Genomic DNA, 14679 nt, shown 5'->3' with positions numbered 1-14679 from the left:
ATAGAGTAGATCCACTATTTATTATTAATAATAAAAGGAAAAATATATGTGCATTTTTTTGACTCACTATGTTGCATGGTGGACCCCTGACCAATGAGAAGAGAGGAACAAATGAAAAGAAAAAGGAAAGTTGTTCCACTTGTATTATAAGGGAGGGAGGTAACTGGTTAACAAGTTACCATGGGAAGTTTGTCTCCATCTTTCCTTTGGCTGTTATGGTTTTAAATTCCACTTGCCCCAGGCTGCCTAAATCTCAGCGTCTACAAAAGCCTGAATAAACGCAAGAGCAAATCCCTGACAAGCACAGAGAAAACAGTCACAGAAGGGTTTGTCCCGAGGCAGGTGAGCAGCCTGCACTTTGCTCTGCTTCGTCAGCTGGGGGGGACGTCTCCATAGCAGCAAAGAGCTGGGAGTGCTGATCCAGGTTGAGGGTCAGGCAGGCATCAGCCGATGTGGCAGGTGGACTTTGACAGCCGCCTTTGGGGACGGAGAGAGCGCAGGCCAGGTCTGCAAAGCTGTCGGTGGTGGGCACGTTCGAACAGGTGTGTGTATGCAGATGGGCATTTTGCTGCTCGCTGGGCTTTCTCCAGGTGCTTGTCATCCTGTGGCATCTGGGAAATCAATCGCCATTTCAACCCCTTGCTCCTAGTTCTGGGCTATGGGATGACATGAACTCAGAATAGACTGACACACACACAAGTGTGTGCTCTAGAAAGCTGTTCAGTCCAGCATTTTATACTTCATGTGGTGTGGAGGGTGTGTGTGTGTGTGTGTCTCAAGTCAAGATCACACTGGTGCGAATTGTGAGTGTTGACCCTTAGAATAGCACAGAACAGTTTTGGCAAAGGTGTGGGGGAGGGGAAGAGATTGTAGCTTTTTGTGTGGGAAGGGGGAGAGGGTTTATTAGAATGAATTGGTGTCAGCCCCTGGTACCACATGCCCCTGAGTGGCTGCACAAAGGAATAAAGAGCTGAGCATGTCTTAGCCTTTATAATGGGTTAGATAAAAACCCCTCCTCTGAGCACCCCTGAAATCCAGATTTGGATCCAGGTTTTGTGGCCAGGGACCATTTCTTTCGCATTAGCTATAATAGAGCTGTGGGTGTCTCCAAGTGCTCCATTCTCTAGGAATGTTCTTACTATTACCTGACTCTCTGGATGTGGGGACTGATAACATTGCAAAGCGAGTGCTGTTGGTGAGTTCATTGCCCACTCTATGGCATCCGTGCAGTTTGGTTGATTAGGACTTTTGCTGTTCCACCAGGCATTAAAGGGGGCAAGTGGCCAAGGGCAGACTAAAATGGTAGTGCCTTCAAATTGCTCCCAGGGCCAGTGGTGCTGCTGGCAAACAAACTCCTGCAGTGGGATTCTATTTTAGGCCAGCTTGTAGGTCCTGGATCGTGCCTTAGAATCATAGAATATCAGGGTTGGATGGGACCTCTGGAGGTCAACTAGTCCAACCCCCTGCTCAAAGCAGGCCCAATCCCCAGACAGATTTTTGCCCCAGATCCCTAAATGGCCCCCTCAAGGATTGAGCTCACAACCCTGGGTTTAGTAGGCCAATGCTCAAACCACTGAGCAATCCGTCCCTTCATCTTCCCTGAGGTCAGGTAGCTGGTCAGGACTATACAGTGTCTGAGGGGAAGGCTCTCTGAAGACCCCTCTGCAATATCTTTCCACCCCTGAAACGTACTTGCTATTTTGGGGTTGTGGGAAACATATTGCCCAAGTTACTTGCACTTGCAAGGCTGGCTTGTCTACCTCTCCTCCCAGCACAAGTTTCACCCATCAAGACTTGAAAAATGTGTCAGACACCTACTAGCAATAGGACTAATTCTTGTAGCTGAAAGTGTTCCTATCAGCAAGAGGGATGGGGTTCTACCAGCCAGGCTGAGGGACAGTGCCCTGGTGAGAAGCCCAGCCTTCCTGCCAGCTGCTGAGGATGCCGGGGTTTCTCCCAGATCCTGTCACCAGGTCCTTCCTTGAGCTCCCTCTTTTGTATCATCTATGGCTAATAGATGTCTAATACATTTGAAACCACACTCCTCCAGCTGCTGAAAGGCAGAGGGAGCTTCCTGTCTCTTTACCCTGAAAAGTTTTGGCTGCTATGAGGCAGGGGTTCAGCTACTCTACATTTTTCCACTTGTATTTATTTTTTTCTCATTCTACAAGACTAACTGCGGTGCCTGCTTTTGCTGCTCTTCATAGTTTTCTGAGCCATCTTGAGGAGCAGCACTGTGTTTTGACAGTTTCACTGCAGCCCACTGGGTTGTGAGTGACTGATCAATCTTGTTAATTTCTGCTTAGGGAAAGCTATGAGCAGCAAGAGAGTCCCTCTGGCTGGCTGCAGACTCAGGAAGACAGCTCTGCATTAGCTCATATTTGGAAGGTTCTCTTTGCAACTGGAAAGGCGAGAAACATTGGGTTTTTTTTAATGGAAAATTAAATTCTGCAAAAATTGTTGTTTTAGGCCATCTCACTTGCCAGGAAAAGCTTCCAATTTGTCACTGGCGAGCAGACAAGTCGATTTTCCATGCCCCTGGACATTGGCATCTTGAAGGGAGTCAAAGGGACATGAACTAACAACAAAGCTGATCAGTATTATGGCATTGGAAACATGGCAATGCACTTTGCAGGCTGTCTTTGAGGTAGTTTAGATTTCATGCCCTGGGATTTATCCCTTTGTTTACAGGAAGCTACAAAACTACGAAAAACTAAATCAAGGAGGAGGAGCTTCACAGCAAGACCCAGATGGACCCTTGGGTGCCCCCGGGGCAGCCCCAACCAAGAGGGAGGCATGTAGCCCGGATGGAGGGCCAGGACAGGGGGCCATGGGGAGAAGGCTACCACAGACCTCGACCCCAGTCTAGGCATAATGGTGAGAGGTATTACCACCACCAACAGGACCTCAGAACAGGGCCTCAACTGTGGCCAGACCCATGGATGGAGTACCACCACCCCAGCTATCCTGGCAGGCCAGAGGACCAGATCAGACCAGATTCCAGAGCAGAGTATTATGAAAGCAGTTATCTCACTAGACCATATTCAAGGTAAGATTTGAATAAAATTAAGTAACCATATGGATCAAACTGTCCTTTGTGGGTGCTTATCCCTCCACATTCTTCTAAATAGCCAGTTATTAAAACAGGAGCTGCAGTGGCTGCTTTATTTAGGGCTGTGTAACAGTTCCCATTCTAATCCCCTCTTTATGTCATGCATAACTTTCTAAAACTTTCACTTTTGGGGCTGAAATTTTCCAGGCTTGACCTCTATCCATCAGTGAATTTCGTTTGAAAATTAGAACAAATATAATTCAGCTCTTTTGAGTGCTAGGAAAGTGATAAAAATATAAAGAACAATATAACACAAATTATTGCAGCTGTGTTAACTCTGCTGCAGAAACAGTCAGGGCAGGAAGGATAAAATGTGGGATGGACACATCCTTTATTGAGAAGAAGTGGCTTTGAATGTCATGGCAGATACAGATTTTGATTTGACCAAGATATGGACCTTTGAAAATTGCATGTTGTACCTGCGAAGTCCACTTTGCAGTGGGTTTTTCATGAAGCTTGTGAAATGCTCTGCTAAGGGGTGTGAGTGAACTGTAAGGGGTTGAGGAAGAGCTCTGGGCACTTTTAGAATTCAGCAGACAGGACTGGCTCTGGCTTTTTTGCCGCCCCAGGCAAAAAAGCCTCCCGCCGCCCCTGCCCCCCGTGGGAAGCGCGGCAGGGGAGGGTGCCGAGGTGGGCCGCGGGCCCGCTCTCCCCGACCGGCCGGAGCGCTGGGGGGAGGGCGGCGAGCCCGGCTGGGGCTCCGCTCTCCCCGGCAGCCAGAGCACCGGTGGGAGGGCGGCGAGCCCGGCCGGGGCTCCGCTCTTCCCAGCGGCCAGAGCACCGGCGGGAGGGCGGCGAGCCCGGCCGGGGCTCCGCTCTCCCCGGCAGCCAGAGCGCCGGGAGGAGGGCGGAGAGCCTGGCCGGGGCTCCGCTCTCCCTGGCGGCCAGAGAGCCAGGCCGGGGCTCCGCTCTCCCCGGCGGCCAGAGCGCCAGGGGGAGGGCGGCGAGCCCGCCGTGGCTCTGCTCTCCCCGGCGGCAAGCCCGGCCAGGGCTCCGCTCTCCCTGGCGGCCAGAGCACCGGGGGGAGGGTGGAGAGCCCGGGCCGGGGCTCCGCTCTCCCCGGCGGCCAGAGAGCCAGGCCGGGGCTCCGCTCTCTTTTCTTTTGCTCTCCTTTTGGTTCTCCGCCCTCTCTGTTTTGTATATTTGGGATTCATTTCAGGCAAGGCTATGAGGACCCCTACTGGAGCTACCCATCGCCAAGCTCTGGGGAAGACTACGCTTTCAGAGGTTATCACAGACCCTCCCAAGTACTGCAGCATGAGAGAGGTACTGTACGTTCCTCTAGGAAATGAAAACTACTTTGCTTGCTGTTTCTTGCTAGCCTGGCCAGTCTCTTAGTCTGTTGTGTTGGCAATTCCTGACCATTCTTTTAGCATTAGCCCTGTATGATGCGTCCCTTCTCTGACATACATATGTCTCTATGTCATGGTGCCCAACCCTCTTAGAGGAGGAGAGCTGGTTGTTGCCTCCTCCAGAACCAGCTACTCACCTTTTCTTGATTGGATGGGCTTTCCAAAGAGCTCCTCCAGAGGAGCTGAATTCATTGCCTCCATTCTCAGCCCTTGAATCCTGGTCTCATGATGTGAGCACTGACTTGGGTTTGCATCTCTGAGAGACAGCTACAGCAGTGACATACAGGAGCATTTGAGTGCCATGTAGCCGGTGAAGCACCAAGTTGTTACTGGTCCCAGACAGTGTAGGATAATGCTGATTTCGCTGCATGATCAGAGCTAGCAGCCTAATGACATTTCTGGGCTAAAGGAAATGTGAAGGAAGGGATGTCTGTTACTGTGCATGTAATTTATAGGTGTGTATTGTACGTACACACACACGCACACACAAATATATATATCATTGTACTAACTAGGCAGAATAATTTGGAAGCAATGGAGTGCAAATGACAAATCCTGACTCAATGTTGTCCCTTTTAAAACTTCGCTAATACTAATTGCACTGAAGAAAAATACTAGATCTTTATGGTGGTTTTCTCTGAGTGTGCAGATCCAAGGCACGAAGATCTTTATGGCAGGCACATGAATTACTGGGATCAGAACTACTACAGAGACTCCCGTCATGACCAGGATACCAGCCCATTTGGGCAGAACGATGTGGCACAATACCGGTAAGGGTGATTAGAATGGGAAGGGAAGAACCTAATGTCTGTGCATGAGCTTTGCAGGCAGGTTTCCAACTTCCCCCTTCAAAACCTAAGCAATAACACGTGATAGATGGGGGTGCGCGGTTATGCTGTTATCCCAGATGCACTGGGATGGAATGTCTCTAGTAGCTACGTGCCAGTGGGACCCCATGCTGCACACCCTGTTGTGGTTTGCCTAGTGAGTTGTGACCCAAGCAAGTACAGTCTCAGTTATGCAGCCGGCGGCTCCATTGGCCCAAGCTGTTTTGTGTTACTGTGTATACACGGTGCCTGCTGGCTCTCCTGCAGCTTCCCATGGTGTCACTATTAGATCACTCTTGAAATAGCCTCTTGGGTCAGTTTCAAGGACGTCCTCTACTGTGTTTCAAACCTGGTGCAGCCGGGGTTCCCACAGCATCGCTCTGTCAGTGTGCATGGCCCAGCCCTGCTCAGTCACGTGCTCTGCGGAGCTGATTAGAGCTTTGGGCAGTACTAGCCATATCCCCACCCTGAGCTTCCTAAGACACAGGTAGTGGGATTATGATGTGTGCATGTGGCAGGGGAGAAAGGGTTCCCTGTGCCTTATCTATGCTTAGCGTCGGGCTAGCCATCCTAGCGCTTCTAGGGCCTGATCCGGTCCCCACTGAAAGACTCCCATTGACCTTAAAGGGCTTTGGATCAGGCCTCTAGATTAAAAATTGTACTGGGCAGAGACTGTGTCTGTCCAGCACCAGATACACTGACCCCACGCAGGAAACAATGATGACAGTGAATTGCGTTTCAGTGGCTTGGCCTGTGTGATTGCAGCCAGAGGAGGGCTGATGCTGAGGGCCAGATTTTAAAAAGCTCTTAAGGCACCTAATGGTGCAGACAATCCCACTAGGTGCCGATCTGGCTCGTTAGGGGCCTAAATACCTTTAAAATCTGGCCCTTAGTACTCAGTACACAGCTCTTCATCTTGGCAGGATGCAGCCAGAATCCGTGCCATTGGACTGCAAAACTACAGCTCTGTCCCTTTCTGCAGGAGACTGTCTGTTCTAGCAAGCCGGTTCTGTGTATTCTCATTTCCCTTGAATAAAGAGAGGGAGTCTTCACCCCCATCTGGCAGCAGCACACGTGCCACTGGCTTTTCACCTAGGAAAGTCATCAGTACTGGAACTTGATGAGCACATCTGCAGTGGGTTCTGTGGACGGCTCATGGCACATCTGCCCTCATGTTGGGTTGGCATTCTGTTCCCTCCCACAGCTCAAAGAGCTACAGTTCCTATGAGGAGAAGTACATCTCTACTCCCAGGCAGGAACAGATTGGGGTGGAAGCCCGGGGGAACTGCGTGGAGGATGCCAGCTTCCAGCCATATGAGGTAACCACAGAGAAACAAATGAGTCGGAGATCTGAGGTTCTTCTGGAGATTTTGGAGAGTGTCTGTCAGCCCGTCTGTTTGGGAGTGTTGCGTAGCTGTTAGAACAGGGACCAGGCAGTCAGGAGGTCTGAGTTCTATCCCTGGATCTACCACCAACTCTCTGTGTGACCTTGAGCAAATGTCTTCACCTCCCATTGCCTCAATTTCCCAGTTTGCAAAATGGGGGTAGTGTTACTTCCCCACCTTCCAGCGTTGATACATTACTGTTTGCAGAGTGCTTTGAGAGCCTCACCTGGAAACAAGATGGAAGGGCTATTAATATCATTATCACAAAGTCTCCTTCTGTAGGGCTGTCAGTTGCACACCGCATGGCATCTGGAGGCAGGGCCCACCCTTGCTGCACCTAGAACTGGCCCAAAGGCTGGTCTTGGTGGATTTCTCCACCCTCTGTTATTCTAGGACCTCTATTTTCGTCCATTCCCTCCCCACACCAGGGGACTGTCCAGCAGCACGGTTACTTGCTTCCAGAAGAGGTGGTGACAGCTGCCTATGACAGACACTGCTTATTTCCACTAGTGACAGGAGACTCTGTCTGAGTGACTGCATTTTGCAAATGATCAAATGACAAAACATATCTAGAAAATGCTCATTTGCTTCCTGAGGAGCAGGTGACAGCCATATGGGGTGTCTGTGTCAGATTGGTGAGAGGTAGTAGGCTAGTGGGCGAGCTGATGTCAACTGGTATAGCTCCACCGAAGTCAATGGAGCTATGCGGATTTACACCAACGGAGGATCTGAATCATATTGATCAAAACCGCCAGGAACAAGCAAAGCGCGACTAAAAGAGTTTTAGACCTTAAAGTGCTTGAGATCATCTGAGGGGAGGCGCTGCTGTACCATGCTCATCAGTGGGGGCGATGTCTGTCCCGCTGTGCCAGATCCGCAGAGGACACAAGCCGGTTACAGCTCTTAACTTGAGACTAAGCAGTTTAGCTCAAGCTGGAGAGACCCTCGTTGTTCATTCTGCAGGCGCTGGTCCAGTACCAGCGCTGGCCAACCTGGGCACCGTCACACTGTATAGGTGCAACATGTGTTTGTTGTGTTATGGCTCCATTTCCACACAAAGCAACTCTCACCCCTCTTGCCAGTCTCTCCTCCCACCTTCCCCGTCTGGCTCCCTCAGGCTGCTATTTTCTCTGCTTCCCTTTCCCCATGGCTCCTGTGGCTTCTCTTTTCCTTCAGCTCCCCGCCCCACGTGAGCTCAGCCGGCTCGTGCAGTACAAGGAATCTGGCCTCAGCTCCAGCAGTTATGAACTCAGTCAGTACATGCGCGACTCTCCCAATCAGTACGACCCAGATCCTTCAGAGACCTGGAGTCCAGTTCAAACAGGTGGGTGTGAGGTGAGGGCACCAGGCGTCCGAGGGGGGGACAGGCACATGTAGACGCTCTCATGGTGGGGACAGTGGGCTGTATGAGAATATGGCTGTTGCCCTCACATATGAGCCTGTAAAGCATCATGGGAAGTTCCGAATGGCCATTACTGATGCTTAGGGCCAGATTTTAAAAAGCTTTTAAGGCACCTAATGGTGCAGAAAATCGCACTTGGAAAGCAGCATGTGGAAAGTACAGGGGGATGCTGGGCATCGCCCAGCAGTACTGTAGGGTATGTCCATATAACCCAGTGTTAGATTTGGTAGGGACTTCAGTCAGCTCAGAGAAGGGCTGTTTCCCTGAATTCTGCCTGGCACAGTTTGTGGGGCCTTGGCCCCTGTACCAGCTGGCAAAGAAAGCTTGGTGCTGCCTGGAAGTGTGTCAGGTGCTGTCCCTAGGGCTTTCCCCCAGTAACAAAGCTTGCTGAGTGGCTGTGAAAGGGCTGGCTCTGACCTCTGTGTGCATTTGTTGCTGTTTAGAGGAAGTCTTGCTGTCCACTCCGCACCACGTGGCACCGCAGAAGTATTCCCTCCCTCACGTGCCAGTGTGCTTTGGAGCAGGAGGCCAGCTGGTCCGAGTGTGCCCTAACTCCCCGGCTGATGGGCAGCCTGCCCTCATTGAAATGCACAGCCTGGAGGTAACCAACCACCCAGCCACCTGCAACTGAGAGCTGCCATCCCATCACCCACCTGCACTGCCCCATAACCCCTTTGTATCCTCCCATCTCCCGCCTCCACTGCCCCATTATCTCATGTACCCTCCCATAACCCTTTGTACCTCCCATCCCCTGCCTGTACTGCCCCGTAACCCCTTTGTATCCTCCCATCTCCCGCCTCCACTGCCCCATTATCTCATGTACCCTCCCATAACCCTTTGTACCTCCCATCCCCTGCCTGTACTGCCCCGTAACCCCTTTGTATCCTCCCATCTCCCGCCTCCACTGCCCCATTATCTCATGTACCCTCCCATAACCCTTTGTACCTCCCATCCCCTGCCTGTACTGCCCCGTAACCCCTTTGTATCCTCCCATCTCCCGCCTCCACTGCCCCATTATCTCATGTACCCTCCCATAACCCTTTGTACCCTCCCATCCCCCGCCCGCACTGCCCCTGTAACCCCTCATGCTTTTCCATCCCCTGCCCGCACTGCCCCGTAACCCTTTGTACCCTCCCATCCCCTGCCCACACTGCCCCTTTAACCCTGAGGCATCTGAGTTTTGTGCCGTCTCTCCATTTCCCTGAGCAGTGCCAGCTCCCTTCCTGCCCATGTCTCACTGTTGCAAATAGTGCTATGGTAAAGTGCAGCAGGATCTACACCAGGGGTCAGCAACCTTTCAGAAGTGGTGTGCCAAGTCTTCATTTAGTCATTCTAATTTAAGGTTTCACGTGCCAGTAATACATCTTAACGTTTTTAGAAGGTCTCTTTCTATAAGTCTATAATATATAACTAAACTATTGTATGTAAAGTAAATAAGGTTTTTAAAATGTTTAAGAAGCTTCATTTAAAATTAAATTAAAATGCAGAGCCCCCCGGACCAGTGGCCAGGACCCGGGCAGTGTGAGTGCCACTGAAAATCAGCTCACGTGCCACCTTCGGCACATGTGCCATAGGTTGCCTACCCCTGATCTACACAGACCAGTTAAGGAACAACATGTTAGTGCGCTTTAGAAATCAACCCCCCACCCCCACCCCATGGAGACATGCCCTTAGGAACTAGTCACACCTTAAGGTGACTAAGTCTTTAGGGTTGAGCAGTGTCCTTAACCTGGGCTCAAGAAGAAGTGGGTTGTAGCCCACGAAAGCTTATGCTCTAATAAATTTGTTAGTCTCTAAGGTGCCACAAGTACTCCTGGTTTTTTTTGAGGATACAGACTAACACGGCTGCTACCCTGAAACCTGTCAGAGGACGTTGTGTGCACCTTCACAGCGGGCTGCATGTTTTGCTGGCATGCTCTGCCGTCGTTAAATGGAATAACCCAAAGCTGTGGTTGAACTCTGCTTTGGAGCCCTTGGCCATAGCACAGATGGAGGGATCTCACACAGGAGTAGAGCTATTCTGGTTCTTACAGTTCCTTGAATGAGACACTGAGGCCCAGTTCCAGGTTCTGCACAGATTGCTTTTATTGGCGGATTCCCTATGTGAGTGACCTGGGTTGGATCCTGTAGCCATCCAAATCATTGGTCCCGTTGAGCCAGAGGCCTTGGAGTCACAGCTCTCTTCTTAGGAGACAATTTGAGGAAGCATGGTCTGGTGGGCACTAGCATGGGACTTGTGAGACCTGGGCTCAAGTCCCTGCTCTGCCACAGACTTCCTGTGTGACCCTGGGCAAGTCCCCTGTGCCTCAGTTCCTCGTCTGTGCTGGGGGGTAATAGCCCTGCCCTGCCTCCCAGGAGTGGTGGGAGAATAAATACATTAAAGATAGCAGCGATGGGAGCCATATAAGCACCTTAGATAGACTGTGTTCCACAGCATCTGCCCCTTTTCCCCTCTGAGCTGGAGCCTTCTCCCTCTCAAAGGACTGCAATTATAGGAGCCAGATCCCATTGTAAAAGGCAATTGCTTCTTATAGTTGTGTGGATCAAGGTGGTAAACACGTCAGTGCATATGCTCCGAGATAACACGTATGCCCAAAGATGGCTTTGAGAAAAGCATCCCCAGTACTAGTAAAGCCTTTGCCAAAGCACTTTAACTTTCAGACAGGGCCTTGGTCACAGTCTCTGCTCTTGCCTCCTAGGTAATCCTTCATGACACCAAAGAGCAGGAGGAGATGCGAGCCTTCCCAGGGCCTCTGGTCAGGTACAATGCCATTGGAGGTGTACAGTAAACCATGTCCCCTATCAGCATTCCTTTCTGTCCCAGCATTCAGCTTCTCTTCAGGTTGCTACACACACAGCTTGACCATTAAAGGAGGATATGGTCACCTGGAATTAGAGATGAGCCCAAGCATGTAATTTGGATTCATGTTTCAAAGTCCCCAAAGCCTCAAGGTGTTCAGGCCCAGGGTTTTGGCTAGGCCCTTTGTAAAGATAAGGACCATCGGCAAAGTCCAGGTCCAGATCCAGAAATGTGCATGTGGTTGGTTGGATCTGTGGGTTTGCTCTATTGGGAATGCTCAGAGAACATTGTTTGACTGTTATTTCGTAACCAAGTCCAGGGAAAGCCAGGTTGTAAGAAGGGCTTGTGGGACATCCACGATCTTTGTACAACCAGTGGTTTGGATGAGCAGGCGTTTCAGTTCTCTCACGCTCTGCAGAACTGAAGCCTGATGTTGTGCTCCTTGGGAGCTGAGCTTCAGTAAGTGTAGACCTGGGGAACATCTTCCCTCAACCCATCGTTGTTCAATCAGGTTTGCTTTGCATCACATTGCTTATACTGAGATGCCGTTCAGTCACTCATGAGAAAAGCTGAGAGATAAAACAGAAGAAGAGCAATGAAATTACAAAAAGCATTGAGCAAGCACAGAGGCTGGATGGAAGTCTGAGGACCAGAGGTTAATAGCACAGTAGAAGGAGACAATATTAGTGGAGTGGCATTGTAGGTGCTAGAGCCCAATCGGCTGTGATGTTCTCTGCAGATAGATTGATCTGGATCAGGTTAAAAATGTCACAGGTACACAAAGAAGGGATTTTGGATACATTCTAAATCTTTGTGGCTTGGCCATCTGCAAAATGGGAATCGTAATAACCAGCCTTATTACATGTTTTGTCTGACGGATGCATAGTGGTGTTATTGATATGCATGTGAACATCTCTGATTTTCTACCTCTCCTTGAATAATTTTCTGGATTCCTCCACATAACTCACAGAGTTCTAGGAATCCTCCCTTATGCTGTTAAGGATGTCCTGCCTTGCACTTGCCAACACCCTCTTTCTTGTTCCTGCAGGGAGGATTTGCACAAGGTGGATGTGATGACATTTTGCCAGCGCAAAGCAGCCATGAGCTGTGATTTGGAGACTGAGAGAGGCAGAGACTCAGCCCTGCTCTGGAAACTCTTGGTCCTCCTTTGCCGGCAGAATGGGGTGTGTGTTCTTTATGCATTGTGATGAGTGCCAGTCCTTATGAGTCTTTTTGGTTCAGTTAAGGATGGCTCATTGTGAGAATCCCTTTTGTGTGTCTGAAGCAGCCAGGTGCTGCTGTGGGGGATCTTAAATGCATCTCACTCCCCCATTAATGCTGACCACTTCAGTGCAGCCCAAAGCACCAGGTACATAGAAGACACACCTCTCCAGGGCTGCTCCCCAAACCAGGTGCAGCACCTTTGAAATACCAGTGTTCCAGTGGAACAGCAGCACCTAAAGGGACACTGTCAACTTAATTTAGGAGCCAATATTTCTGTCCAGAAGGAGATTAGTGTATCGAACCCAGTCTGCGGGAGGTCTGCCACTGAATGTTAGAAGGAATCAGGACCAGACCACTGAGATATCTAAAGTTTGATTTTTGCTATTATGTCCCTGGTTGATGACTCGTTGCCTTGACTTTCTCTCCACTAACATTGTGTATATGTGATTAAGAATAGACTCTTTAATGACACTCACTAGGATAAAAATCATATGGGCCATCGATCCTCATGCTTCAGGGAATAGACTGACCAGGAGTGGTGGGTCAGGAAGGAATTACTCCCCATAGTATGGTAATGGGGAGTAATTTGGTGTGGTGCATTTGGGCGGATTTATACCTACCTCCATATTATGCAGTGTTGTTCACTGGCCAAGGCTGGATACCTGACTAAATGGGCCACTGGTCTTTTCTAAGATGGCAGTTCTCATGTTCCTCTATTTCCCTGTGCAGTCCATGGTGGGCTCAGACACAGCTGAGCTGCTGATGCAAGACTGCAAGCGCCTGGAGAAGTATAAAAGGCAAGAGCCAGTGGCCAATCTGATCAACCTGACCAATGAAGAGTGGCCAGTGCAGGGCTCCGGGACACCAGACCTCCTCACTGGGGAGATCCCACCCAGCATGGAGACACCAGAGCAGAGAGTGGAGAAATTCACCAAGCTCCTCTTCTATGGCAGAAAGAAAGTAAGTAGGGTGCATGCACACTTGTGTCTAGAGACTCCCCACTGCTCCCTTTCTAACGTTTTCACTGCCTGCAGAGGAAAAGGTGGGTTTTCCAGGTCCATGAACCCCTCTCTGTAATTGATTGGGCGGGGGAGGGGTGCTGACAGTGATACCTCCACAGTGCTCCTGTAACTCTGACTGGCTCAGAGAGCCAGAGGATTGGACCCGGGTCTTTCTCTGACTGCAGTGTGGCGTTTATTGCTAATCCTCCCTTGGCCCAGTCTAACACTGGCTTGTCTTTTAAAGAGGGCTCTAATGGGTGGTAGTGGCTAAGGAAGGTCCCTGTGTCACCATGCCTTAGGGGATCACAACTGAGAATACCAAATTCAGGACAAGCTGCTGGGAAAAAGGGCAGACATACCCCAGAACTGGTGTCAAGTATCAGAGGGGTAGCCGTGTTAGTCTGGATCTGTAAAAAGCGACAAAGAGTCCTGTGGCACCTTATAGACTGACAGACGTATTGGAGCATAAGCTTTCATGGGTGAATACCCACTTTGTCAGACGCATATAGTGGAAATTTCCAGAGGCAGGTATAAATATGCAGGCAAGAATCTAGGCAAGAATCAATCTAGATTCTTGCCTGCATATTTATACCTGCCTCTGGAAATTTCCACTACATGCATCTGACGAAGTGGGTATTCACCCACGAAAGCTTATGCTCCAATACGTCTGTCAGTCTATAAAGTGCCACAGGATTCTTTGTTGCTTTTCCCAAAACTGGTGGTTTTTCTTCCATATACCAATCCAGCAACAAAAGTAAACTTCTCTCTCACCACACTGGCTAACAAGAAGTCAGAAATGCAGCCTCCTTAGGTATTCCAGTCCTGGATTCAACACCCAGACACTAGACTTAATGATGAGTGGTTATTTAAAACCAGTTTAATCAAACAAAAGGTTCTTCTGATCCCAAAGGACCAGCCACATACCCAGATCAATATATAACTCAGATCTTACCCAATAATCACGCCGTTCCAATCTGTTAGTATCCCGAAATCTAAAGGTTAATTTATAAAAAAGAAAAAAAGAAAAGTGAGAGTTAAAATTGGTTAAAGGAATCAAATACATATGACAATTGCAAAGTTCTTGGATCAGGCTTGTAGCAGTGATAGAATTAAACTGCTGGCTTGTTAAGTGTATGATTGCTTCCAAATCATTGGAAGGTCCTCAGTCCCTTGGTTAGAATGCTTCCATTATTATAAGTCCATAGTCCAGAGGTTTGAGCAGGAAAGAGGCAAAATGGAGATGTTTCAAGGGCCTTTTATAGCTTCTGCCAAGTGAAGGGAAACCCATTGTTCTAGTTTGTGGAAAATTACAGGTAACAAGATGGAGTTTGGAGTCACATGGGCAAGTCACAATACTGCATGCTTTGCTTAGTCACAGCAGAGGCACTTACCCATACTCTAGTTAGAATGTCCCCAGAAAAGTTCATTAAGTGTAGATAGGCATCTTCCATAGTCCATTGTAAGTTAAGTGTTCTTTGATGGGCCATTCAACTTGAATAGTTCCTTCACAATGTGCTGGCTAAATACCTTGTGGGTGTTACCACAGGAGCAAACATTTGAAATACAAGTACATAGC

The 14679-nt window shown here is 49.5% G+C and overlaps 2 protein-coding genes across 3 annotated transcripts in view; both read left to right on the top strand.

Annotated features, from left to right (window-relative positions):
• LOC128841738 (quinone oxidoreductase-like protein 2) overlaps positions 1-2802 on the top strand; it is a 41851-nt gene extending 39049 nt beyond the window's left edge. For both annotated transcript variants that reach the window (XM_054037104.1, XM_054037105.1), the window contains exon 10: positions 2692-2802. In XM_054037104.1, coding sequence (XP_053893079.1) covers positions 2692-2802 — 111 coding nt within the window. The remainder of the gene's footprint in view (positions 1-2691) is intronic.
• The window catches only part of SEC16B (SEC16 homolog B, endoplasmic reticulum export factor), a 38031-nt gene continuing 26130 nt past the window's right edge, over positions 2779-14679 (top strand). The window contains exons 1-9 of the mRNA XM_054037107.1: positions 2779-3049; positions 4272-4378; positions 5083-5234; positions 6496-6610; positions 7853-8000; positions 8522-8679; positions 10778-10839; positions 11927-12062; positions 12832-13062. Of these exons, the coding sequence (XP_053893082.1) occupies positions 2875-3049; positions 4272-4378; positions 5083-5234; positions 6496-6610; positions 7853-8000; positions 8522-8679; positions 10778-10839; positions 11927-12062; positions 12832-13062 (1284 nt within the window). The 5' untranslated portion in view covers positions 2779-2874. The remainder of the gene's footprint in view (positions 3050-4271; positions 4379-5082; positions 5235-6495; positions 6611-7852; positions 8001-8521; positions 8680-10777; positions 10840-11926; positions 12063-12831; positions 13063-14679) is intronic.

Source organism: Malaclemys terrapin, chromosome 8 (genome assembly GCF_027887155.1).
Source record: "Malaclemys terrapin pileata isolate rMalTer1 chromosome 8, rMalTer1.hap1, whole genome shotgun sequence".
Taxonomy (NCBI): domain Eukaryota; kingdom Metazoa; phylum Chordata; order Testudines; family Emydidae; genus Malaclemys; species Malaclemys terrapin.
This window is presented reverse-complemented; position numbering and strand designations above follow the sequence as displayed.